The sequence below is a fragment of the Podarcis erhardii genome (genome assembly GCF_964252035.2).
Source record: "Podarcis erhardii genome assembly, chromosome: 5".
Classification (NCBI taxonomy): Eukaryota; Metazoa; Chordata; class Lepidosauria; order Squamata; family Lacertidae; genus Podarcis; species Podarcis erhardii.
Genome location: NC_138509.1, coordinates 14676836 through 14703580, shown reverse-complemented (window position 1 = coordinate 14703580; position 26745 = coordinate 14676836). Strand labels below are relative to the sequence as shown.

At 40.4% G+C, this 26745-nt stretch overlaps 1 protein-coding gene across 5 annotated transcripts in view; it reads left to right on the top strand.

Moving 5' to 3' along the window:
- USP54 (ubiquitin specific peptidase 54) overlaps window positions 1-26745 on the top strand; it is a 94004-nt gene that overhangs the window by 44536 nt on the left and 22723 nt on the right. For all 5 annotated transcript variants that reach the window (XM_081864196.1, XM_081864197.1, XM_081864198.1 and 2 more), the window contains exons 3-13: window positions 4903-4995; window positions 10414-10548; window positions 12274-12387; window positions 12506-12588; window positions 14325-14430; window positions 14899-15045; window positions 15283-15432; window positions 18328-18496; window positions 20357-20527; window positions 24141-24266; window positions 24423-24797. In XM_081864196.1, coding sequence (XP_081720322.1) covers window positions 4903-4995; window positions 10414-10548; window positions 12274-12387; window positions 12506-12588; window positions 14325-14430; window positions 14899-15045; window positions 15283-15432; window positions 18328-18496; window positions 20357-20527; window positions 24141-24266; window positions 24423-24797 — 1669 coding nt within the window. The remainder of the gene's footprint in view (window positions 1-4902; window positions 4996-10413; window positions 10549-12273; window positions 12388-12505; window positions 12589-14324; window positions 14431-14898; window positions 15046-15282; window positions 15433-18327; window positions 18497-20356; window positions 20528-24140; window positions 24267-24422; window positions 24798-26745) is intronic.

Sequence of the window (26745 nt, the reverse complement as noted above, 5' to 3'; positions counted from 1 at the left end):
AAGCCAGGATAGACATACATCTGATTTTGTTTACACCAGAGATCGTTGGTACTAGTACAGGGTAACCAATAGAATTAATAAGTTTTATGAGAGCAAGACATATTCTTTTTGATTAGAGACAGAAATACGCAGAAATATTTTTGTGCAGGTGTGATTATTGTTATTGGCTGCTTTAGTTCTATGGATAGTGGCATATCACTTTTGATTTTCCCTTACTAAGAGAGGCATGGAAAACTGTTGAGCAAGTATTGAGGCAGTGTTATGGATACACATGATGGTTCACTAAATGAATAGCAAAACCGCAGGGTTTTGGAGTATATCTGTGTCTAGCTCTGTCTTATAATAATAATATAATAATAATAATTTATTAATTATACCCCGCCCATCTGGCTGGGCCTCCCCAGCCACTCTGGGCGGCTTCCAAAAGAATATTAAAATACTATGATACATCAAACATTAAAAGCATCCCTAAACAGGGCTGCCTTCAGATGTCTTCTAAAAGTCTGTTAGTTGTTGTTCTCTTTGACATCTGGTGGGAGGGCGTTCCACAGGGAGGGCGCCACTACCGAGAAGGCCCTCTGCCTGGTTCCCTGTAACTTGGCTTCTCGCAGTGAGGGAACCGCCAGAAGGCCCTCGGTGCTGGACCTCAGTGTCCGGGTAGAACGATGGGGGTGGAGACGCTCCTTCAGGTATACTGGACCAAGGCCGTTTAAGGCTTTAAAGGTCAACACCAACACTTTGAATTGTGCTCAGAAACATACTGGGAGCCAATGTAGGTCTTTCAAGACCGGTGTTATATGGTCTCGGCGGCCGCTCCCTGTCACCAGTCTGGCTGCTGCATTCTGGATTAGTTGTAGTTTCCGGGTCACCTTCAAAGGTAGCCCCACGTAGAGTGCATTGCAGTAGTCCAAGCGGGAGATAACCAGAGCATGCACCACTCTGGCGAGACAGTCCGCAGGCAGATAGGGTCTCAGCCTACGTACCAGATGGAGCTGGTAGACAGCTGCCCTGGGCACAGATTTGACCTGTGCCTCCATGGACAGCTGTGAGTCCAAAATGACTCCCAGGCTGCGCACCTGGTCCTTCAGGGGCACAGTTACCCCATTCAGGACCAGGGAATCCTCCACACCTGCCCGCCTCCTGTCCCCCAGAAACAGTACTTCTGTCTTGTCAGGATTCAGTCTCAATCTGTTAGCCGCCATCCATCCTCCAACCGCCTCCAGACACTCACACAGGACCGTCACCGCCTTCACTGGTTCTGATTTGAAAGAGAGGTAGAGGTCTTAAATGGAGTTGCTCTGAAGCTGGACATGTATCTGCTTATTTTTATTGAGACAGCCCATTTTTATTTTTTGCATGGTTGCCACTTTGAAACTGAAGAAACTTTATTCAGTAGTGGACCTGAAATGGTTTCACCTGGAAAATATGATCAACCCTATTTAAAACTAGGTCCGTGACATGGGCATAGCCAGGATTTATGTTGGGGGTGGGGGGAGAACTGATCTATCTGCGACAGAAATGGTCAGTTAAGCATTTTTATTTATTTACTTGATGGGGGGGGGCAAGTGCCCCCCAGCTCACTGGCTATGCCCATGGTCCTTGCTCAATAGACCAGAGGAAAAGCTAGAAGAGGAAGTGTTGGTTTACTGTCTCATATTAAGAGGCACTCATTGTACTTCTGTTGCTTTATCTGCAAACATCCAGGACATCAAGCTACATTTTAAATAGTTATATTTAGGATTCCTATCTTTTAAATATGAAAATTACTTCTAATAGTAAGCTGGCAGTGAACAGGAGATAAACTACAACTTTAGTAGTTAGAACTTATACCAGACCTAGAATTTGGTCATATCCAAAATATAGAACCATTATTATGTTATAAACTGCAGAGAGAACTTTAATCTTCTGCTTAGTCAGTGAAATGATAAAAGCCCTTAATTCAGGGGTCAGTAAACTTTTTCAGCAGGGGGCCGGTCCACTGTCCCTCACACCTTGTGGGGGGCTGGACGATATTTATTTTTTTTGGGGGGGGGAATGAACAAATTCCTATGTCCCACAAACAACCCAGAAATGCATTTTAAATAAAAGGACACATTCTACTCATGTAAAAACACGCTGATTCCCGGAGCGTCTGCGGGTCGGATTTAGAAGGCGATTGGGCTGGATCCAGCCCCCGGGCCTTAGTTTGCCTACCTATGCCTTTATTGGTTAGATGCTATGAAGGGCTGTAGCTCAATGTTAGAGCCTAACTGCCTTGCGTGAAGAAGGTCCCATTTTTTTAACCTTATCTATCTCTATCCCAATGTTTGAGTTAGTACCACAGAATTGCAGAGGTGGAAGGGACCATGTGGGTCATCTAGTCCAACCCCTGCAATGCAGGAATCTTTTGCCCAACATGGGCGTCTTTACTAGTCCTATCTAGAGATGCCAATCAGAAACCGTGGAGATCCATTGCCAAGCAGTGTAGACAATACTGAGCTAAATGGACCACTATTGTGACTTGGTATAATGGAGCATTCTTGTGCATGTTCATAAAATTAGTTTATTAAAGTTATTATTTGAAGAGCCATATTTTATTTTTTTAGGATTATCCCTTACTGCAGATAATGCTAGCCTATATAAAATACAATATGACCACCCTAATTTGAACTGCTCCCCAAATCCAATATTATGGGATGCTTTAATATAAAAAAGAATTTATCGAGCCATTAAACATTTGACTATCTTGGTAAAGAAACTCAGATCCAGACAATAACTAAAGCTTTTTAATTAAAAGAAGATGAAGAAGACATTGTCCAGGCTTTAATACCTTGCATTGTTATTAAACTTTCACACAATCAAATTAGCATTTAAATATATTAAAAATAAGATCATTTTGATAGTGAACTTTCTAGCAATTTTGAAACAAAATGGGGCCATTTTGGGACTCCCAGCAAGCGGAAGTATAAGTTTGTACACTAAAAGAAAAATAAATAAAGAAACCTGAGCTTCCATGACCTATGGAATGTTGTGAGCATGAATATAAGAATATTCTACATAATCCATATAATTGTTTGGAGAAAAGCTTCTGGGATTAACTTCTGCCTTTGCTGCTACTTTGTTCTGGGTTGGAGGTGGAGAAAGAACATGCTGCTGGCAATTACATCTCCTCTAAAATCCTGGATTTTTAATTATTTTCTATAGGCAACTCTCATTTCCATTTGGGGAGAGAAAAAAGCGGTAAAGGAAAAAAGTCAGGCAGACTAAGACTATGAGTCTAGCAATAAAGTTTGTGGTTTAGGACAGTTGAGCCATGGAAGTTGAAGGTATCAGTTAAAAACAGAGAATGAAGGAAGAAAGGGAAAGTTGACATACTTGAGCATTGGCGCTGTGGGGGGTATAAACCGGAGTTAAACACACACACACACACACACACACACACACACAAATAAATATATACCCACACTGATAGCTGATATATAGGCAACTCCCCACCTGTGCATGTCCATGCATACATGTAGTGCTGGGAACCCAGAAGTGGTTCATGGGAAGACCCTCCCCAGAGCCTGAAGAGGACATCTTTTTCAGGCTTTGGAGAGCATCTCCACACAAGCCAGAGGCGCAGTGGGGCTTTGTTGAGGCTGTTCAGCCTCCCTACCTAACACCTGACATGCATTTTTCCCGCATGTCAGCTGAAGAGCCTTAACAAAGGCCCACTGTGTGTCCAGCTCACGAGAAGGCCCGCCCCAAAGCTCAAAGAGGGCATCCTCTTTTCTCCAGGGGTGGACTCTTTGTGAGCCACAAGGACTCGAACAGAGTGCTGCCCACTTACATACATTTCACTTATGCACTCAGGGCCTGGAACGTAACCCTGTGTAAATGGGGAGTCACCTTTGTAGCACTGGGTGGAAGAAGAAGGTTTTAAGAGGGTGATGGGGGCGGGGGGAAGGTGCCAACTTCAAAAAGCTCTACAAGCTTCCTGTTGCATGCTGGCTGGAACCATGAAGAAGAACACTCCTAATAGTGTCTGGATATATAGTATAGTGTTTTGCTGCAGCTACATTGCTGGCAAAACTAGTAGCCAGTGGTAGATCCATACTCTCTGAATTGGTCTAATTGCTTTTCCCACATCATGCATAATTTTATACATCTCTTTCGTATCACACCTTAGTTGTCCTTATTAAAAAGATACTAAAAGGCACTGATTCTAACTCCCTTCCAAACTGGGAAACTATGGTTACCAGGTTTGGAAGAAACCAGAATTTTACAGCAAATTCCAGCCGTGGTTTATGATCCTAGCTTGTTATGAATTTCATAACCATAGTTTCCTCGTTCTCATTAAATGGGAAACTATGGTTAATTAAAAACTCTGTGACTTACTGTGGCCTGCTTAAAAGAGATTAGAAAAGGCTTGAGGACAGAACAAGTGGGCAAAAGGCTCATATAAATAAAGTGGCTGAATAATGTGAGGTATGTGTTTGAAATATATTAGGAATATTCATATCACCTAGTTTATTCTGATAAAGCATACCTCTTTCAGTCCTGGATCTTACCCCCTTTTACTCTTTTAATTTTTATTCTCTGGGATAAATTGATTAGTAGAGCATGAGGCTCTCAATCTCAGGATCGTGGGTTTGAGCCCCATGTTGGGCAAAAGATTCCCGCATTGCAGGGGGTTGGACTAGATGACCCACATGGTCCCTTCCAACTCTACAATTCTATGATTCTATGATACTAACTCAAACATTGGGATAGAAATAGAGAAGGTTAAAAAAAATGCTAATCTCCAGATTAGATTTATCCCAAAGGTACTTAGATGCTGCTGATGAATTTATTATCTGTCTAATTTTAGCCAGAGATTCTTATCTAAGACATTCTGAAATGGATAAATTAAAAATCACATTCTTCTTCTTTGCTTTACAGGTTCTCTGGCATCTGGATATATTTCGACGTAGTTTTCGACAACTTACAACGCACAAGTGTATGGGAGATTCCTGTATATTTTGTGCTCTCAAAGTGAGTAATTTGTCAGTTCAGTTCAGTTCAGATTTAGATGAAAAAGTAAGTGTATATTAGCTCCATCTTCATTCATTGAAGATTCATATCCTTCCCTTCCTCCAGTCAGGAGCTCAGAGAAGCTCATGACTGATAGATAAACAATCATACAAAATGAGATTTAAACAACAAAAGTCCTAATAATGTTGTAGCAGTATTTCAAGGTATGTGCCTCGCTTTACTTTCAAGCTATACTTTGGTCACACTGAAGTGAAGCCATGAGATAGAACTTTGTGAAGTGCTTCAATTTATGGACTGTAACTCGGGTTTCTCCAGCAAGAAATTCTTCACTGTGGTTTTTCCATTCATGTGAATATAAATTCACATTCTGCAAGAATTAATTTGTGTCTTACTGCTCATACGCTTTCGTCTACATTGAGTGTCGTCGTTCAGAACCTGTCATACCTGCTCATATCAAAATAAGACGTGCTCCTATTGTAGCTTTCATAATCTGAGCTGCAATCTTAAACCTCTGCCTTGGGAAAACAACCGTGAGTGGTAGTGATGCATGGATCAAGGCTCCTACTTGCTTTCAGGCCAGCTGTCTTAGTGACTGTAGAATGCAGAAGTGCTGCCTTGACACTAGAACAATTTTGTGATCTATTATTCATTTTGATGTCTGCTGTGCACAGTCCTTGCTTTCTTTATTCATCTAATGTATGACTTTGGTTTGGAGTTTGTTTATCTCTGCTCAGGGAAGGGGGGGATTGGTCTGCGGTACTAAGCATGCCACAAAGAGTTTGTTTGCCTTCCAGGGATTGTAGTGCCAGGATGTAGGACAGAGGGTGTTTTGTTGTTGGTGGAGAAGAATGCAGCATTGATTTGTACATTCTGCTAGAGCTTCTGTATTAGAAGTTTTTCATATGTAACAAAAGCAGGAAGAATTAACTTTCTGGGCAGAACGGGTGTTTTCTGAGGTGAAAGCTGAGACACACAGTGTTTGGACTGACATTAGGGACAAGAAATGTACTGTTCTAATTTTAGTAGGTAAGTCCATATTGAGCAAGCAAAATAAATTATGTACATCTGTACAGATCTACTTACATTGCTAAAGCTGTGTTCTGGTTTCTGAGACTCCTGGCGCCACTGCCAACTTGTTCTTTCAAAATGTCCTCTTGTTAGGCTAGACACTCCCTCTGTTCCAGGATTGGGGAACCTGTGGCCCTTCAGATGTTGTTAGACTCCCAACTTCCATCCAGAATGACCAGTGGCTAAAGATGGTTGGAGTTTTCATAGAATCATAGAGTTGGGACGGACCACGGGGATCATCTAGTACAACCCCCGTGATGCGGGTCTCTTTTGCCCCATGTGGGGCTCAAACCCACAGCCCTGAGAAGTTGTAGCCCAGGAGCGTCTGGAGAGCCACAAGTTTCCTGTTCTGTGTGTAATCATACATTCTTTCACTAAGATACATACACGGAAACACACATGTCATTAAGGCAGACTTGCACACATTCTTCTCATTTATGGAGCAAGACAAACACACAAATTATTTTAAGGAATGAGATACATACCTGGATGTTTGACTGGATTAGTAGGCATTCTCTCCGTCAGTCAAAGGGTGTATTGTTACAGGCCACCCAAATCTGTGTCAAGCGGTGCACATGATTCCAAGGGTCTTGGCGCTTAGCCAGGGTTTGTGGTTTGCAAAATTAGGCACAACAGAGGCTGTAGTGTCTTTATGATATATGGTTTATTTGCACATATATGCAACCTGAAGCTTTCATTGGAGGGGTTCACAGCGGCAGCACCCCAAAGCGTGCCAGCTTACTCCATAGTCGCAGCATCAGGATCTTTTCTCTGCAGCCTCTCTTGTTCTGCATGACACATCCCAGCTTAACTGTTCCTCTCTGCTTCCTGGTTACATCCTTTCCCTGAATTAAGCCCTCTTTGTCTATAGAGGGAGGGAAGACTCCATTCATTTGTACTCTTAACACCTATTTCTTTTGAGGCTTTGAACTCCTAATGGTTAATCCCCCCCCCACTGTTTTTGCTTTACTTCATTAACACTTGTTGATCGACTAGTATTACAATGTCCTATACACAACCCAGGAAGTGTGCCTAGAATACACACTATGCTTCCTTAGGTTTTAACCCCTAGATAGTATGACTCAGTTTTTCACACATGCTTAATTAAACACCTCAAGTCACCTCCTCACTTAATTGGCTTTTGATACTTAGCTTAATTGCACACTTAAATGCATGAGTCTAGCTATCACTTCACACCGGGAGACTACCGTATTTTTCCATGTGCATGATGACCTTTTTTTCTGAAATTGGGGGGGGGGGTCGTCTTATACACGGGTTAATAAGTTAAGTAATTGAGGGCTGGAGCTGCTTGCAAAAAGAAGCTCAACAACTGTTTTTGCCGTTTCCCTAAGAAAGCTCAACAACTTCCTTAATTTTTAAATTTCTTAATTTTGGCCTCCCAAAATAGGGGTCATCTTATACATGGGGTCAGGTTATACCTGGAAAAATATGGTAGCTTTTGCCACCCCAAACCTTAATTAAATCATGGCACTAGGCTGCCTTGCACCCCTAAATTCTTAACATTATTAAGGCTTAACATTTCTCTCATTCACACCCCAGTTGCTATCATCTGCAGCAGTGTTAGTAGAAACATTTGTCTTGAGAAAAGGCAAGGAAAATGATTGTTGTGTATCATTACCTTTCTTATTTTTTATCATTAGCCATTAGTTATTAAGTAGTCTTCTGTCACTCTGGGGCAATGTTGCTGGGTCCAAGAGAAAATTATTTCCTCCTATTTTAGTAGCAGATTTTTGTTGACAGCAGTTTAAATAATTGTTAATCTATTGATTAAATTTGCACAAAGGTAAAAACAATATTTCTTCACCAAGAAGTATATTTTCCTTGCTTTTTAGGTCATACACAGGTGTCATTTTAGGAAAATAGGTGTGTGAAAGAAGGGTGAATACCTCTTTTAAGATGATACTCTATGCTTTCCTTTAGTCTCTTGCCAATCCTCCTTTTTCCTAATCTACACTTTAAGTATTTATTATTTATTATATTTCTTGTTGGAAAATGCCCTGGGGTGCCCCTGCAGCCCCCGAACTCACTGTTCTTCCTAAAGGAGCCCAGAGGTCATCTTGTATGCAAATTCCCTGCCCTTCTAGAAGCTAGGCTTGCTCCATATTAGTAAACAGGCAGCCCTAAAGGTTAATAGGGAAATTTCATTGGACTGCAAATACAATGATCGTAGTATTGCTTTATTGTAGAATTTGATTTTTTAAATGAATGTTGAAAAGTGCCTTTTTAAGCTCCTTCCTCACCCATGAAAATTCTTTATTAAAAAAGACTGACTAAAGGTGGCATGATTCATGATTTGTATTCAGAAAAACTCCCATTACACATAAAAATGGAAATTAAAGGTCCTAACGGATTGTGCTTAATTTTGAAAATAGAATTAGGATTAGGAAAATGGAACCAGAAAATAACTCTTAGGATGTCTAATTCTAATAATGCTTACTGGTGGTTTTATTTCCGTTTGAAAAAAAATTAAAGATCGCTGGATGGAAGTTAATATTTTATTCAAGGAGCTTGAACAAAACGTTGGAGCCTTCTCCCTCGTATTGAATATATATATATAAATCTACACGATATTGTATATATAAATCTACACGATACTGATTTGATGCGATCTGAGGAGAAGCCAGAGTATATTGTTTTGTGATGCTTAGGAGACAGTCCTCCACAAGATTTCATTAGTGTTACGGTTAGAAGCCCATTAGCATCATAGGAAGTTAATTGCTCATTTAGAAAGGTAGAAATTATTGCAAACCGGAAGAGGACAGTGTCCCTAATGTCACTAACACTAAGAAGCTTTGAGTTAGTTGTAATGAAAAGTGGATTGGAATATTTCTAGCCATAGATGAAAGCAAATGGGGTTGCTTTTAGTAGTAAAACATTTTTAAAAGGAATATACCAGAGTTAAAATGAATAGAATAATTTCAACCATTTGAGACAAAAAAAGTATCAAAGTACCAGCAATCAGCAAACAAGTGGGTCTAAGACTGTAAGACATACATGGCTGGGGTGTAGTAGTTAAAGTGCCAAACTAGGATTGGAGAAGCTCAGTCTCAAATCACTCCACCGTGAAGTTTGTTCAACTAGACACAATCTCTCAGCCTAACTTACCTCACAGGATTGTTTTTAGAATAAAAATGGATAGTACCAAAAATGGATGTATGAAATATTTTGTACGTATTTATTCTTAAGTCCAATTTTGCTAAAGCTATATTTGCAGATGTTTTCCCCATGACAATTTATTGATAATATGAATGTTTAGAATAGTTGCCGTTGGGTACTAACTAAGGACTGCAATTTGCATTTTCACATTGGGGCTTTTTAAGTGCCTTTCCTGTTGCATCCCCTTGCACACCTGAAAATTTTCTCTTGGTTGTTGGAACCCTTTGCAGCAGAATGGAGTCCAGTGCAAGGAGGTGCAGTCAAACTAAAATAGTCAAATCCCCTATATGTGTTTCAGATACTGATGTCTTTTGTTATGCCAGTCAGATGCCTAACTATTACAGGCAAGTCAGGAACCTATAAACGGCCACCTGTTTGCCGTATCTTAAGAACATTGAAGCCTGGTTGTTTATAGGGTTGTTAACAAAAATACATGCAAAATGTTTTGTGCAGTAACATTCCTGGCAGTAATCTCTGATGTATGGATGTGGGGATGGTATGCTGGTGCAGTCTAGTAAACACTCCTGGTGGTGTGGTGTCAAAAGCAGAGGAAGCAGGCACGTGAGTGTGAGAAAGGGTCAAGAATTTAGCACGAGCATTTGAACCAAAAACAGGATAAAAGTAATACATGTAGCTAAGATGCCAAAAGCAGGAAAAGAGTGAAAGGGTGAGTCTGCAATTAGTACAGTGGTGCCCCGCAAGACGAACGCCTCGCAAGACGGAAAACCCGCTAGACGAAAGGGTTTTCCGTTTTGGAGGCGCTTCGCAAAACGAATTTCCCTATGGGCTTGCTTCGCAAGACGAAAATGTCTTGCGAGTTCCTGCGGTTTTTTCCCCCTTTTTTCCCCCTTTTCCTAAGCCGCTAAGCCGCTTATCAGCTGATCCGCTGATAAGCCGCTTAACAGCTGATCACTAAAAGCCGCTAAACCGCTAATAGCGCTAATCCGCTAAGCTGTCAATGGGCTTGCTTCGCAAGACGAAAAAACCGCTATACGAAGAGCCTCACGGAACGGATTAATTTCGTCTTGCGAGGCACCACTGTATCAAGGTTTTCATATATGACATGATAACATGACAGATACTGGTAACTGGATTCACTTTGTGTAAATGTACACTCACTTAAGATATGTGAGTTCATGTAAAAGCTGACCTTTAACTTTCCTCCTGTCCTAGGGTATCTTTAACCAGTTTCAATGCAGCAGTGAGAAAGTGTTGCCATCTGATGCACTTCGTAGTGCTCTTGCAAAGACTTTTCAAGATGAACAGCGTTTCCAGTTGGGCATCATGGATGATGCTGCCGAATGCTTTGTGAGTATGACTTCTGTGGAATAGCTGAAAATTCTTGCAGGAAAGAATGCCTTGCCTTGCTAAGCACAAACTAGCAGATAAAATCTCCATATTCTCAATTAATAATAAGTATTTTACAGCAGAGGTAATAGTGAGGAACGCTGAGCTGCTTCTAGTGAGACACTTGGTAGGCTATACAGTGTAATAGTGAAGATAACACTGTTGCAAAAGCAGGCGAATTTAACAACTATTTTAACCCATCTAAACAGCTGTATGTTTGTGAATAAGACTGTGAGAAAAGCCACAGTTTGGGGCTTAAATAACGATAGCATTAAATTCTACTAATAATATAGTTTAGCCTTCACTCTCTTGCTCTCTCGCTGCTTAAGTAGAAGCATAATTTTAAAATATCAGATCTTTGAAGCATCTCTTACATACTGTAAATCCTTCAAACGTCCATTGTTCTAGAAACAATCATGTCAGCTGTTAAGAAAGTGATCTTTCTTGAATTCAGAGACACTATTGTGATAGTACTGGCCAAGTCATTGTGTTAATTTTACCAGGAAGAGAAAATGTTATATCTGGCATAATTTAATGTCTCTGCTTGGTGCCTAGTGGGTTGCATCTGCTCCCTTATTTTGCTATTTTAGATGATTCTTGCCACTAATAATAATAATAATAATAATAATAATAATAATAATAATAAATTTTATTTATATCCCGCCCTCCCCAGCCGAAGCCGGGCTCAGGGTGGCTAACAATAACCTGCCATATGGTTACCATTTTCTTAAAAAAAAAAACCCCTATAACTAGTTAAAGTTTTGAGGTACAGTATTTATTCTGTTTGGAATGTCAGTGTTTTGCGTATCTCTGTTTTCTCGGGCTTTTGGTGCATGGTATCAAGACTTAATTGAACTGGGAAATCTTAGTTGATATGGCTCCTGTTTCCCTGTGATTTTGGCTAGGTTTGTGAAGCTGCCTTTCTATATCTGCTGATGAAAAGGGGGAAGTAATATTAATTGGCAGTCACTTGCATATTGCGTACCCATACTCACAATAGTAAAAGGATATGTCATAACTGGTTATATAAAACCCACTTGTAATGTTTTGTAGCTAAAACTGGAAAAGGATAGGAACTCAAGACTTGCCAAGCCAGCTTATAGATGCTAACAAATACAGTATACAGTTTGTGTCATCACAAAATGTGATATTTGCTAGCATTGCAAGCTGGTAGGCTGACATAAAGATTGTGGATGGAGAATGCAAATAGGTTCCCAATTAAACCTTATAACAACTTCATTACTTCATTTTCTTTCCTTAAAAGGTATGTCAGTATGTCAGTGCTGCTTAAGCCAATATTATATGTACTTGAGAAATCACTGAACAAAAGATAATAACGTTATACCAGGTCAGTAAGCAGATAGCTAGGCTCTGCCTGTCAACCTTTGTCAGCCCACTATTTAGATGCTGCTTTGTATTTCAGCCAAACCACTGACATTTGAATATTTGTCAAAATTAATAATGGCAAAACCTGAAGATTTGGTGTAACATCCAATATGGATGGAATACAGGGTAGCTTTCTGAGTTACATTAACTCATTCTTGACATTAGCTGTCAAGCTCCTAAATTCTTAAATAAATTTAGAATACTTAGAAGGTACATCCCACCTGACCCTAAAATGTCACCTTTGTCTTTTTGAAATTGTTAAATAATTCTTATTTTTATTTCCTCTCTCCCTGGCTGCAGGAAAACCTCTTAATGCGGATTCACTTTCACATTGCAGATGAATCTAAAGAAGACATCTGTACTGCCCCACACTGCATTTCACATCAAAAGTTTGCAATGACCCTATTTGAGCAGGTATGGTACAACATAACCATCCCAAACCAATTCAATCCTGTGATATAGAAATGTGGAAATGTGCATGAGAAACTGTTTTCAGTTTTGACTACTGACGGTTTTTATTTCTCTGATTTAGTGTGTTTGTACCAGTTGTGGTGCCACCTCTGATCCATTGCCCTTTATCCAGATGGTACATTATATCTCAACCACTTCACTCTGGTGAGTCTCAGTTCTTTGCAATGGAAAAGAAAAGGAAAAAAAATCCCTTTGTCTTATCTACATAACATACCATATATGTTATGTATATTATTGATAATTGGCCCCCAATTCATGATACAATACTTTCCAGATATCTTTTATTTATATTATAAAAGCATTTGTATACCTCCTTTTGGCTCTCAAGAGGATGCCCCTCCCTGTGTTTTACAGCACTAAAAATTATAAGAGGTGCTTGCTGGATCAGGTCCATCTTTCCAGCATCCTGTTCTCACAGTGATTGACTTGCAAGGAAACTTGCAAGCAGGATTTAAGCACTCTCCCCTCTTGTGGTTTCCAGCAACTGGTATTCAGAAGCATTGCTGCCTCAAACTGTGCAGGCAGAGCAATAGCCATCATGGCTAATAGCCATAGATAGCTCTCTCCTCCCAGGAATTTGTCTAATCCTTTTTAAAAGCCATCTCAGTTGGTGGTCATCACTGCCTCCTGGGGGAGTTCCATAGTTTAACTGCGCATTGCGTGAAGAAGTGCTTTAGACAATTAGAATTAAAATTTTAAAATATGAAAACCAGAGGGAAAATGAGATAATTTTTACACTGCATGATGTGATTTGATTAAATATACAAATTAAACAACATGTGGACAAGAAATACCTACAACTTATATTGCAATATGGTGTAGACAAGCGGGCACTGCTCATTAGCTCGCTGCTATTATTCTGTATTTTCCAAGTTGATTCGTTGAACAATTCATTGAACTGGTCTGCTGTAATCGCTTCATTATTATGTTCCGTAAAATAATATGTTTAGTATTTTACACTCCCCCCCCCCGTGGCCCTTTTTTTTGTCAGTCGTCTCATGTTTTATGATTTATGTGTGTGCAATTTTGTAACAGGAAAATAATAAATAAAATATAACAAACAGAGAGCATTAAATCAAGCTAACAAAATAAAGCTGCAAGCAGGTAGGAATTAAAATAAATCAAAGGCATGGCAAATTAAGAAGACCTGCCTAAAAATCATTATTGAGGAGACTTGGGGGGGAGTTCCATAGCTGAGGGGCTGCAATAGAGAATCTGATCTTTTTTGCATTTTAATTGGCACAAATGTGGCTTTGAGTATTTTAGAAAAGGCAGCATAATGTAGGAAAGAAAATGATTAAAACAATGTGTTATAAGTATTCACCCTTGAGGAACTTGTTACTGTATGTTTACATGACTAACAAGTTCCTTTCTGATCAAATTAGTAACTAGTCTCTCCCTTTCTCTGTTACTGTAGTCTTCCTCCCAATCGACATTAAATGTAAGCTCTTTTGGGGGAAAGGAACTGTCCTCCTTGCTTAACTTGTTTTCTAAAGCTGTGTGTATTCTGAAGCTTTTATTCAAATATTATATTGCAAGAAATGCACACAAAAAGTTGGGTATAAAATCTTAAGAGATTTCAATTAGTTTTCAACATTTGTAGGATGTGGAGGAGCAGAATAGTGTATCCAATACAGGGCAGTGAGCCGGCCGTTAAGTCCTTCATTGCTAAAAGCATCACTCAGATGCACATTAGATTCTGAATCATATGTTGCTCATGCACATGTTTCTGTTCAGCTTGTGAAGTTTGATTTTTAAGCTGAGACTCTGTACTTCTACACCAGATCTTAGGATAAATACGCTTTATTAAAGTATTGATCACAGACCAAAGTCTAATGTTTTTAATTCTTGCTCTATACATTTCCCCCCTCAACTTAAAGCAATCAGGCAATTTGCATGCTGGAAAGACGGGAGAAACCCACTCCAGATATGTTTGGAGAGCTGCTACAAAATGCCAGCACCATGGGGGACTTGAGAAACTGTCCGGTGTGTATATGCTGTTTTCCTTTAATAGAAGCAGTAGACTGAATGGTATCTACGGAAATCTGTGTCTACCTGTATCTAATTGTAGAATCCGCCATGTCTTAATTCATCAGCATACTAGAAATAGTAGAAAATATTCCTGGTTTCATAATGGAAATTGTACAAGTTTGTGTATGACTGTCAATTGTCAATATTGTCAATGTTCTAACTGGATGAGGTTTTCTGACTCCCTCCTTGTTTCATATTGTCAGTTTACTTAAACTCACTGTGGGTGCTTCCAGACAAAGAAACCTGCACCACCTAGACTTGCATTTGCTTTGTGAATCAGTTACATTTCAAGCCCTTTCTGTCTTAGAGCAATATATTTAGGGTGGAAAGAGGTCAGGATTTGAGAGGATACTAAACAACAGGAAGCCGCATTAATTCCAGTTTTAGTTAACCTGGGACTTTATTTGTTACTCTTTTTTTCAGAGCAACTGTGGGGAAAAGATTCGCATTCGTCGTGTACTGATGAACTCTCCCCAGATCATCACTATTGGGCTGGTGTGGGACTCTGATCACTCTGATCTGGCTGAGGATGTAATTCATAGCCTGGGCACCTGTCTTAAACTGGGAGATGTAAGTCCATTGCATCCTGTAGCAATATGTCTCTTCTTTTTTGTTTTTTTGTTTTTGTTTATGCCAGTGCTGTTAAATTTTTGTTCCTTTTTACTATCAAATGGACTGCATGGGCTAGATTTATGGTTGAGCTAAATAGTTAACTTCCTTTCTTTTCTTTTTAGAAGAAAAAATAATAATGACCTTTCCATACAAAAGACAATACAATTTTTGCTTTTTCCTCTCCTTTTTAAAAAGCTTTTCTTCAGAGTAACTGATGACAGAGCAAAACAATGTGAACTATATTTGGTGGGAATGATCTGTTACTATGGAAAACATTACTCTACCTTCTTCTTCCAAACAAAGATCCGCAAGTGGATGTACTTTGATGATGCTCATGTCAAAGAGGTAAGAAAATTAGATTTGTTTATTTGAAAGTTCAGTAAAGACGTTTGGGTGTTTGTGAGAATGTGGGTCTATTTTGTTTTTCCTAAAGATTTTTAGATCATTTTAGGATGGGTTTTCACATATCAGCTCATACTTGCTTTACCTCATGCAACTTGTTCTTGTACAGTTTTCGTTTATTTCCAGGAATCTCGTGCTGGAAACGTGCAAAGTAAGCTGTGCTTATTGCTTCTAAAAGTGTCACTCACTAGGAAGGCACTTTATTTTTGAGAGCAGAGGCTGGTGTTCATGTAAACTACATATCATTTGAGGGAAACTACATATCATTTGAATAAAACAGAAATGGGCTGCCTCCCTATAGCAATATGTGTTCTGGTCCATATATCTAGAGAGCTGTGCAGGGCAAAGGCAGGTTCTTATAGAAAAGTGATCACTTAAAAAGGAAAAAGAATGATGAGTGTGAGGGGAGGGTATCAGAGAAACATGGAGGAGAGCAGAAAAAATAGGAGGCTTACTTAACCACACCTTCGTTTTGACTATACATGATGGATGCCCTTTCTGATATTTGTTCCCCCCCGCAGCATGTGTAATATTTGGTTGTGTGGTATATGAGTGGTATTTCTTTCTAAGTTTGCATTGTCCATTGCTGAAATTGTTCCTGGCTGGCAGTGCTGCTTGTGTCTACATTTCAAATACCTGTGGACTTGTATACAGCACAGCCACCAATGCCTGATATCATGACACTTGGTGCATTGCTCAGAGTGCAACGTTTGGGTTACTTGTTTGCCTTCCTGCATCAGGTTGGAACCCTTCAATTTATAAGCTTTATGTCTTATTCCCTTCTTCTCAGGTGTTTCTGTACAGCTGGCTTTTGCAAAGCTTGTAGCTGAATGAATCATAAATAGCTTATGTAGTTCACCCATCAGCGGCCTGTCCCAGCTGGTTCCCCATTCTTGTTCTTTCTGCAAAATAAAATACAACAGACTGTAGCAGATGTTGGCTAGTGCAAACATGCCATCATTTAAGCATGCTGTTTCCTAATTAGAAGTTCTTCTCTCTTGCTGCTCTGGATGAAGTACTTGCCATGAAATCCATCAGTTTGAGCATACAGTTCACTTTGATATTCTCTGTGGTTCTCATCTTCTGTTCCTACTTGTCAAAAGCCAAAAAGTAACAAAAGGAACCATCCTATTGCAATGTGAATATTCACAACCCCTAAAAGAGGAACTTTACCTCTTTAATTTATTTTTGGTTGTCTTTCTCTGCCGTAAATTACCTGTATTTAAAAAAACATCCCTGTGTAAGGATAAAATGCATTTTAAGGTGCTTACTTCAGTGCATGTCTATGAAGTACAGGTGGTGACCATTTTGCATGGGGGTTCCGTTCTTGGCCCCCATGTGCATCAGTGGAGTGTACATAAGCCTGCCCCACCCTGTTCTGCCACCCATTCTGCTCTCTTCTGGGTCCAAAAGGACCTGCACATCAATTGGACATGTGTGTAATAGTCACCACCTGTACGAAACAGAGTAGTGGTTATTGGAACACTCAGAATGCTACTTGTATTTTGCATGCTATACAGATCCTTTTCTGTATATTCCTTCTGATGGACATCAAGCCTTTGATCTTGAAAGTATGTGCAACTCAGATTTAAATAATTAAGAGGTTTTGTCAACAGTACAGTAGTGCCCCGCAAGACGAACGCCTCGCAAGACGGAAAACCCGCTAGACGAAAGGGTTTTCTGTTTTGGAGGCGCTTCGCAAAACGAATTTCCCTATGGGCTTGCTTCGCAAGACGAAAATGTCTTGCGAGTTCTTGCGGTGTTTTTTCCCTCCCCCCCTTTCCTAAGCCCTAAGCCGCTTATCAGCTGATCCGCTGATAAGCCGCTTATCAGCTGATCCGCTAAAAGCCGCTAAACCGCTAATAGCGCTAATCTGCTAAGCTGTCAATGGGCTTGCTTCGCAAGACGAAAAAACCGCTATATGAAGAGCCTCACAGAACGGATTAATTTCGTCTTGCGAGGCACCACTGTAAATACTCATTGGCATATCATTTTCATTTTTAAGGCTTTTCAGCTCATTTTATATTTTGGAACGTTACTCCATTGCTACATTAAATCTTTTGTATGTAAGTTCATAATGGTTAATCAATGTTTGATTCCTGCCTGCCTCTCTGCCAAGACCAATGTCTTTTTCATATTATGGTGGCAAAGGAGGGAGGCTGAGCAATTCTGGCAAGGGACCAGGGGATTTAGAGCAGTAGGTCCACAAGCACATCCAAAATCCTATTGGCTCATGCCAGCCACATGGAGGGTAAGGTGGTACTTTAAGCTGGTGAAACTGGAGGACTGGGCCTTTAAGCAGATCCATGTAGCTTTGAATCCATCATATAAAAAGCTACCCCCACCCCTACCCTGAAATGGTCCATTTCAGAATTTCCCACTGGCTACTGCTGGTGAAAAGGCTACTGCATGCTGTCCTTGTCCTCAGCTACCAGCTTTTTGTCTGCATGAAGAAATCTGCTCATGAGAATACAAATTATCACTAAAATCTTTAAATCACATAGCCTTTAAGAATATCCACTGAGGGCAATTCCAAAAACCTAAAAGTTCTTGCTCAGGTTTGTCTTAGGAGATGCGTCCAAAAAACCCAAACCCCTCTCCAGCGAGTATTACATTTCCACATAGAGGATGCTGGGGCCGGGGGGAATCAGATTTCGTGATTTTCTCCCAACTGTAAGCATTAACACTCATTCAAAAGAAATAAAAGAGAATTATTTTTAATGTAACCTAAGTCAATGTGAATCTCGGTTGACTACTGGTGTGTTAAATTTTATCGTAATTCCAACTAAATGCAGGTAACCTCCACTAATGTGTTTTGAACTTTTACAAAAATTTCAGATAGGTCCGAAATGGAAAGATGTTGTGACCAAGTGCATTAAGGGTCATTATCAGCCCTTGCTACTACTATATGCAGACCCGAGAGGAACTCCAGTGTCAACGCAGGACCTTCCCACACAGGTGGACCTACAACAGTATAGCAGAACCTACTATGATAGTGAAGACTCAGGTAATCTTTGAGCACTCTAGTTTCAGAGTTTTGTGTGTATTTTTGCCAGTTACCAAGATTTATGGTGTGTTTGCCTGGTGAAATAACAGAAAGCAGAGGAGTTGCAAAGAAATCTTGCTGGATAAGAGATGGTGTTGAAGTGTTCTCCAAAACTGAGTATACAAATAAAATACCATTTTTAAAATCCAGAATTTCCAATGTGACTTGGAATCATTTGTTAATGTTAGGCTGCCGCAGTGCGGGTTATGACCTTCTGGTGAATCCTCAGGTGCTTAGATTTCATACTGAAAAACACAAGAGGGAACAGACAAGGACTTGCAGAGGAGCAAGGCAGAAGTCAGGGGCAAGTGATTCTCTTAATTCTTCTGCCTACCTGTTCTTTTCCCCACAAGGAATTGACCATTGCACAGGGTTAGATTGGGTTTAGATAACATTTCACCTGAGCCCAGTTCCTGTCTTGCAGCAGCGTCTGTTTACACAGTTGCCAATCGCTGTAGGTTTGATGTTTTCGCTTTTGCCAACCCTTGGTGAAGCTTTTGCAACCTACTTGGAACCTCACCCTTTTGTCATTTTGTTGCTGAGCTACATCTTGAAGTCTACTGAATTCCTGATTTGGAAGCAGGAAATCTTCCCCTAAATTCCTGTTCTTGAGGAACAAAGGAGGGACTGTTTTCTCACTTGTTTTTATGGGTTTGACTCATCATTTTTATGGGTTGGGCTCATCATTCTGAACAACAACAGCTCCACAAGGAAGGGCAAATCACAACTAGCTCTTCCTCCTGCCTTGAAGACTGGAGGGCATAACTCAGCAGCAATTAATTCCTTCATTTCATCTTTGAGAAGAGGAACGTATGAACTAAAAATTCACCCCCCCCCAATGCTTTCCATGTATCATGTGAGGTAGCAAAGGCCCAGGGAGATATATTCATTATTCTCTTGAATACTTGCCACTGCTAGAGCATCTTTCAGATGCACCGTAAGAGCTTTCCATTTGATGAACTGTTTGGTGTGGCAGGGAGCTAGGTTAAAATGCTACATCTGTCCCAGTGCTATAGGATCATTTTCAGTTGATTTCGACTTGCTTGTGGTAATGCATCAGCCATGTGCCCTCTGGCCCCCTTCCCTTCCTGACTGGTTGAAGCTAGTTGGAGGGGGATGATCAGGTAGACCAAGGGTGTTGTGAAGACATCATTGTGTGATGGGGTGCTGCCTGCAGCCCTTAAGGAGGTGGTGGTGTCCCCTCCAACCCAATGGTGTGTAATAAGTACTGTCCGGTCACCAATACCCCATCTTGAACAACTTGTGTGCCACCTGAGTCCTTATATCCTAGCTTGATCACTCAGTTCATCCAGAGTACTGCTGTTATTTATCCCCGTGTTTCAGGAGCCGACTGGCTTCAACTAGCAGTCCGGCTGTTAGTGTCGCCCGGCCCATGCTGTGGAATAGTCTTCCCGCATAGATTCGGACATCTCTTGAAGACCTTTTAAGGCCAACAGGCTATTCAGTAGTTTAAACTTTGGCAAGATGAGATGCTTATTTTGTATTGGTTTATGCTATTTTATTTTGTATTGTACTTGCATATTTTGCTGTACACCACCTTAATATTCTAGATGAGTGGGTTTTAAAAAAGTATTTTGTATAATAAGAGTTGTTGTTTTTTTGTAAGGTAATTAAAACATTTCCTGTGCTTTTGAGGAAATTTATCAATTGCAAAAAAAGGTTGTTCTTGGCTGCACTGAGATATGTTATTATGCGCAGTGGTTGTTGTACATCATTGTATAACACTTCTCAGTTACTGTTTTCCATCTTAGCCCTTTTCAGATTTGCCCTTCTAATTCTCCTATCATTTCTTTTTATCAGGGCGTGAGCCTTCTATCGCAAGTGACACTAGGACAGACTCTTCTACAGACAGCTATCCCTATAAACATTCCCACCACGAATCTGTGGTCAGTCACTTCTCTTCTGATTCTCAGGGAACTGTCATTTACAACATGGAAAACGATGTAGCTTCACAAAGCAGCAGGGACACAGGTAATCATTTTCTTCATTAAATGCAAACACAAAGTTGGCCTTATTATGAGCTACACAGAGCCACATGGCTTAAGGCAGCAGATCCGGGGTGGGGGTGAGGGTGGTGGCATTTGTGCTGACTGAGCTCCCATATGCCTCCTGCAGGGCCACCCACCCAAGTTCAGGCGATCAAATGTCTTATCAAAGTAGGGATTTTTCAAAGGTCTGCTGGGCTGCCAGCCTGCCTGTCAGATCCTTAGAGCTGTGCTTCCCTCTCCTTATTTCTTGGGTTGGGACTATGAAAACAAAGCCATTGAAAGATATGAGCTGGGTTTTCTGCAGCTGTAGGAAAAATCAGCAGTATCTGTCAATGGGTGGGCATTTACTATCACCCAATCCAGCTCAATTAAGGAAGGAAAATGAATGGTAGAAGGTAGGTGAGCTGAGGGGGAGCAGGTGAACACTAAGCAATGGGCTAAAAGCAATGGGAATAGTTGAAGACAAGAAACAATTTACTTTCCTTTCTTCTCTCTGTGATTCTTTGATCCGCTTGCTGCTGCTTGCCTTTTGCTACCTGTTTTGTCATTCTGTTGTGCGTTCCCATGCTTTGGATTATGGTCAAAGCTTTGCAACCCGCCAAGCATTGGATATGGATGTTGTGAAAATAAACTGTTCAGAGCCAAAATAGTGCAGTGTGGCTAGTGGACCTGAATATGAAAACCTGGGTTCAAATTCCCACTCAGACATGAAGCGCTTGTGGGATGACCTTGGGCCACCCCCCCTTTCTCAGCCCAATCTAATTCACAAGGATGTTGTGAGGATACAGCGTGGAGGAGACAACTGCTACCTTGATCTTTGTTGAAGAAATGTAAAATATAATTGCAATATATGAATATGCTGGTGTGAAATGAATAAGGAGCTCTTTTGGATGTGGCCCAGTCTGCTCCCACACCCGCAAGAGGGAGTTGCTGAATAATTAAAACACCAGCAACACAGCATTACACAAAATATATTCAAAACAATGTGTTGTTTCCCCCACACCAGGCTTTATTTCTGTTGGTTCTGTTTTCATGGTTTGCAAATTTTTGAAGTTTTAAATATGCTACAGTAATAGGCTCCCAGCCCTAATAAGAGAGGAAGGTGAGCCAGAAAAGGGAGCTGAAGCAGGTATCACTTCTATGTAAACATGTAATTAGTTGCAATTAACTAATTCACCCTGTGCATCCTTACCTGCTGAGTTACCTGGTGCCCTGTGTAGTTCCGATGGTGATCTGAAGAGTTCATGCTGGGTCCAGTATATGTAATCTTTGTATCTATAAGTTCTTTCAGTTGCCATGGGAACCATACAGGCTGGTGAACAGCAAATATGAAATCTTTTTCTTTCAAAATATTAATGCTTAAGGACTTTCTCAAAGCTTGCCCTTGTCAAAATTTTGTATTGTTTCATCTCTAAATTTCAGGTTCACTTATTACTTTCCCTTGAAGGGGCGGTTATCTCCTCCTATTGGCTATGGGCAAATCTAGTTGCTGGGGCTCCATTAGAAAGAGAGTTGTAGGCAGATAGTGATGCAAAGATACGTTCCAGACCTTATGGGCAATTTTTAAAAGTAACATCATCGCTGTTGTTTCAATGCCACTTTTATAGAAACAAATCTAAAGGTGTTTTACAAAACCTTAAAACATCAAATAAAACTGTGCAGAATAAAACAAATCACTGCATCCAGATGACATCTACTCTGAGAGAACTTAAATAACTCAGATAGGAAGCTGTTGATCTGACAAAAATAAGTAACTTTCCCCTAAGATTGGTCTTCATAATGGTGGACTAGAAAATGGCCATTGCAGTGCTTTCTCTTTCTTTTTTTAAAGTAATGGGGCAGGTGGCGGCGGCGAGAAATGCAGAAAATTGCAAGCCAGTTAGCTTAACATTTATTCTAGGTAAATTGTTGAAACACACATTGCTAAAGATAAATTTATCAAGCATATGGAATAGAGTGATAGACAAATCTTGCTGAAGAAGGATCAATATGATTTTTGTAAGACAAATTTTATCTCACTAACTTTTTAGATTTTTGTTAAGTGTTCCAGTGAGCCCACTGATCTTCTTTTAATTGGGGAAGGGAGGGAATCTGGAACGGCACAGCCATTGCGGAGAGCAGAAATGCTCCGAGGAGGTTTTCCTGATCAGTTCGTACAGCTGGCTGATGACACAGTGAGTCAATGCCAGTACTAGGGCACAGCAGAGGCATTTGGGATATTAGGTTGGGGGTGAGAAGAAGGTAGTCAGGAGGGAAACCAAGCTATAATGTAGCAAGCTTGATCATCTGTGGTACGACTGGAAGTTTAACCATAGTTTGTTACCTAAAGCATGACTTAGCGTCACATGCAAACCAGACCATTGTTGGGTGGGGGGTAAGTAAGGGACAGATGATGGGAGCTGTATGAAATTATGCATGGTATGGAGAAAGTGGATAGAAACCCCTTGGGGTTATCTCCAGGGTCATCTGGAGAAGATGGATGGTGGGAGATTCAGGACAGGCAAAAGGAAGTACTTCACAAAACACACAGTTATACTTCAGAATTCCCTTCATAAAATATTACCATTTTGATGGCCACTAATTTAGACAGCTTTAAAAGGTCATTGAACAAATTGATTGAGGATAAGGCTAGCCATGTCTCCTAATCATGACATCTGTACCATGCCTCTGAATAGGAGATGTTGGAGAACAACTGTGGCAGAGGACTGTTGTGTTCAGGCTCTGCTTTTGGGCTTCCCATAGGCACTTGATTGACCACTGAGAGAAACAGGATGGTGGACTATATAGGCTTTTGGTCTCATCCAACAAGGCTCTTCCTACATTCTTTGCATACCATGTTGTTATAGAAGAGCTCAGGTATGGAAATGGGATATATACGTATTTGAGAAGATAAGAGGAAGTTCTTCTGAGCTGTAAGGCAGAACTGCAAGAAAACAAAAGTAGAAAATGATCCCTTCCCCTTTTTGTTACATACATTATTAAATGTATTTTCAACCTTTTCAGACTTGATTCCCCCTCCCCCCATTATTATCTTACACAATATGCTGAATTTCTGAACTGGGGTGGCCAACCTCTGACTTTCCTAGATGTAGCTGGACTCTAGTTTCCATCAGCTCTAGTAGTCAGGAAAGAGGGCAGTTGTAGTCTAGCAACATCTGGACCAACCACAGGTTCTCCGCCCCTGTTCTCAACTGGGCTGATAGCTGTGGAATGATACCAAGAAATGACCGTAAGTGCAGCAGGAGGAAGAGTGAAAAATAGGTATTCACATTTGCTTGGAGAGATGCATGAATTCTGTCTGTTAGTATGGTAGTACTGAAAGGTGCTAGTGGCCCCGGAGGATTTTGAGCCAAAGCTCAGTGCATTGCCTCCTGTCCCTCTGAATTAGCTATTTAACTTACCACATCTAGTTGGATAGTTGCTTTTATTATACTGTAACTCTTCACTTCCAGATACACTTACTGAAAGCTATTCATTTTACTCAGCTCTAGCATTAACCGGCAGTTTGTGGGGAGTGAAAAAGGTTTGCTATTCTTAGAATGCAACACAGCCAATTGGAATGCTCTTTCCATCTGAAGTATATTCTTTTCTTTCAGGACACCTGACTGACAGTGAATGTAATCAGAGGCATATTTCCAAAAAGGGTTCGCTGACAGACCGCAAGAGGAGTTCCAGCAGGTCTCGGAAAAAGGGAGATGAATCACAGCCGTCAGGATATCACAGTGAAGGCAAGAAGAATGGTTTAATTCTTCTGTGTGTCTGTCCAGCATAGATCGAATCTCTTCTTTTGCCTCTGCCAGTTTAGAAAGATGATAAAAGTACTGTTAATTTAAAAGAAAGTTATGTAGCTCATACTGTCTTCTGCTTCTCTTCTTGAGCTGCAGGGGAAACATTGAAGGAGAAACAAGCCCCCAGAACTGCCCCTAAGACATCCAGCAGTACCAGCAGGCTAAGGGAATTTAAAGAGACTGTCAGCAACATGATCCACAACAGACCATCACAGACAAGCCAGGGCTCTCCACGAACAGGGAAGGATCAGGCTGAGATACAGTCACTGCCCAGAGCTCTGCCTGCTCTGTCTCGAGACTGGGAAATGGAGAGCACAAGCAGCGAATCCAAATCAAGTTCTTCTAGCAAGTACCGTCCAACCTGGAGACCCAAAAGGGAGTCACTGAACATAGACAGCATCTTCAATAAAGAAAAGAGGAGACAGTGTGGTTACACACAACTCAGCCCCTTCTCTGAGGATTCAGGTAAGAATTTGGGAGAGGTGTGGGTTGGGAGAGTAAGAAAAATGCATTCATTTTTTTATTAGTCACTATGTAGAAACAACTGATAACGTTGTTAACTAGTATGCATAGCCAGTGCATTTTCTTAGGCTGTATCAGATGAATCTGTGAGGGAAGCCTGAATTATCCCTTGTGCCATTTTGACCCTGTGAACAACGTGTTTGCTGAAATATTTCAAACACACTCAAAGGTCTATATTTACATTGTGAGAGGTCCTTTCGTCATTCCCTTTCACTTGTCTCTGCAAAACACAGCAGTCATATTTTGCTTTTTTTCTGCTGTACAGTAATTTAGGACGCTAGATTAGAAAAGCAATTGAGGACAGCTACTCACTACTGTTTCTGTTGAATCTCTCTGACAGTGAAATTGACTGATACAGAATCAGCGAGTGACTAACCCTGGTTTTCCTCGAATAGAAAAGCCCTTTAATTGTCAAACCAAAACCCAGTCTTCAGTAAGGAAACATCAGAAACTATATTCTCCGTGTGAAAATGGAAGATGGGCGTATTCGCTAATCCTGCTCCTGCTTATCCATAATGGTTAGGGATGCAAACTTTTTTTTAAAAGCAAGAAACCTGCACAAGGAATGGTGAAGACATTTTGAAGTGGTCTCCACTTCAGAGGTTTCAGAATTAGGGTTGCTTGCATTTAGGATGAAAAAAATTGAGGCTGTTTAATGGTGTAGCAAATGGATGGGAAGGAGGTAGTGGAAACTATTGATACGCTCTTTAAGAATTGGAAATTGCTGAGAATTCAATAGAAAAAGGAAAGGCATCTTTCTAGGTGAATTAAAGAAATCGAGACAGGAAGGATTGATTTACATAACCAATTTCTATCACCAAGTAGAATCAACTCATTTAAAGCATTTGTTTTAATTAAAAATAATTTATTTAGAGGCTTCTTTAACATGAATATAACCTTTATGCAAACTCAGGTGGCACCCTCCAAGATTCTGAAATACTTAACTTTAATAAAATGCTATACAGTGCACTGCTTATTTTTAGATAATAAACCAATTTGCAGGGATCAGGTAGCTGCAAAGCATAAAATAGGCGCAAAAAGGTCACTCAGATAAATCAGTGGAATAACAATTCTGATCTGACCTGGCCCTAATTTCAAGCCATAATCTAGGTATAGGATGACAGATTGTGACGATTTTCCTCACAGGACTTCCTTTGCCAAAGCAAGCAGCTTTTCATCATTGTTTATGGTTGTGTTTATTGTAAATTAAGAGCTACTTTCAAACATAGTGGCCACACTTGGAGCGCACAGTCCACTAACTCATAATCTTAATTTGGTAGGTATTGATCTGCACAAAAAAAGATAATAAGCAGAGCACAATTAACAAGTTCTTTGCAAAACAATGCAGGAGGTTTTGTGGCTTGAAAATACTGCTTTGGTAATTGATGAGAGCTCATTCACAACTGAGCATACCCAGTGGGTTTTTGTTTACTTGCTTGCTTCGTTCTGTTTGCTTAGGGTTATTTCCAGTCTCTATAGCAGCTGACAATCTGTTAAGGGCAAGCTTATTTATCATGTTGATTTGTATTAAATCCAGATTTCATTTAAACCATTTTTTAAAAATATACTTTCAATATAACTTATTAAAAACCCCAATTTAAATCTGATTTCCAACATACCGTCTTTTATCTATCATCATAGTTATCTCTTAGGGGACCTCTATAGAGTCAGGAAGAGGAGCCTGTGCTCCTGCAGACATTGTTGGATTCCCATTAGCCCCAGTCACTCTGGTCAGTTATCTGGGACAATAACATCTGGAAAGCCACAAAGAAGAGAGACTGGTTGCTTACCTGCAGTTGATGTTCTTCAAGTGGTCATCTGTGCAGTCACACAGCCCTGTTGGTGCTTCCCTTCTCCCCCCGACCCCCCCCCCCAAAAAAATCTGCTGGCA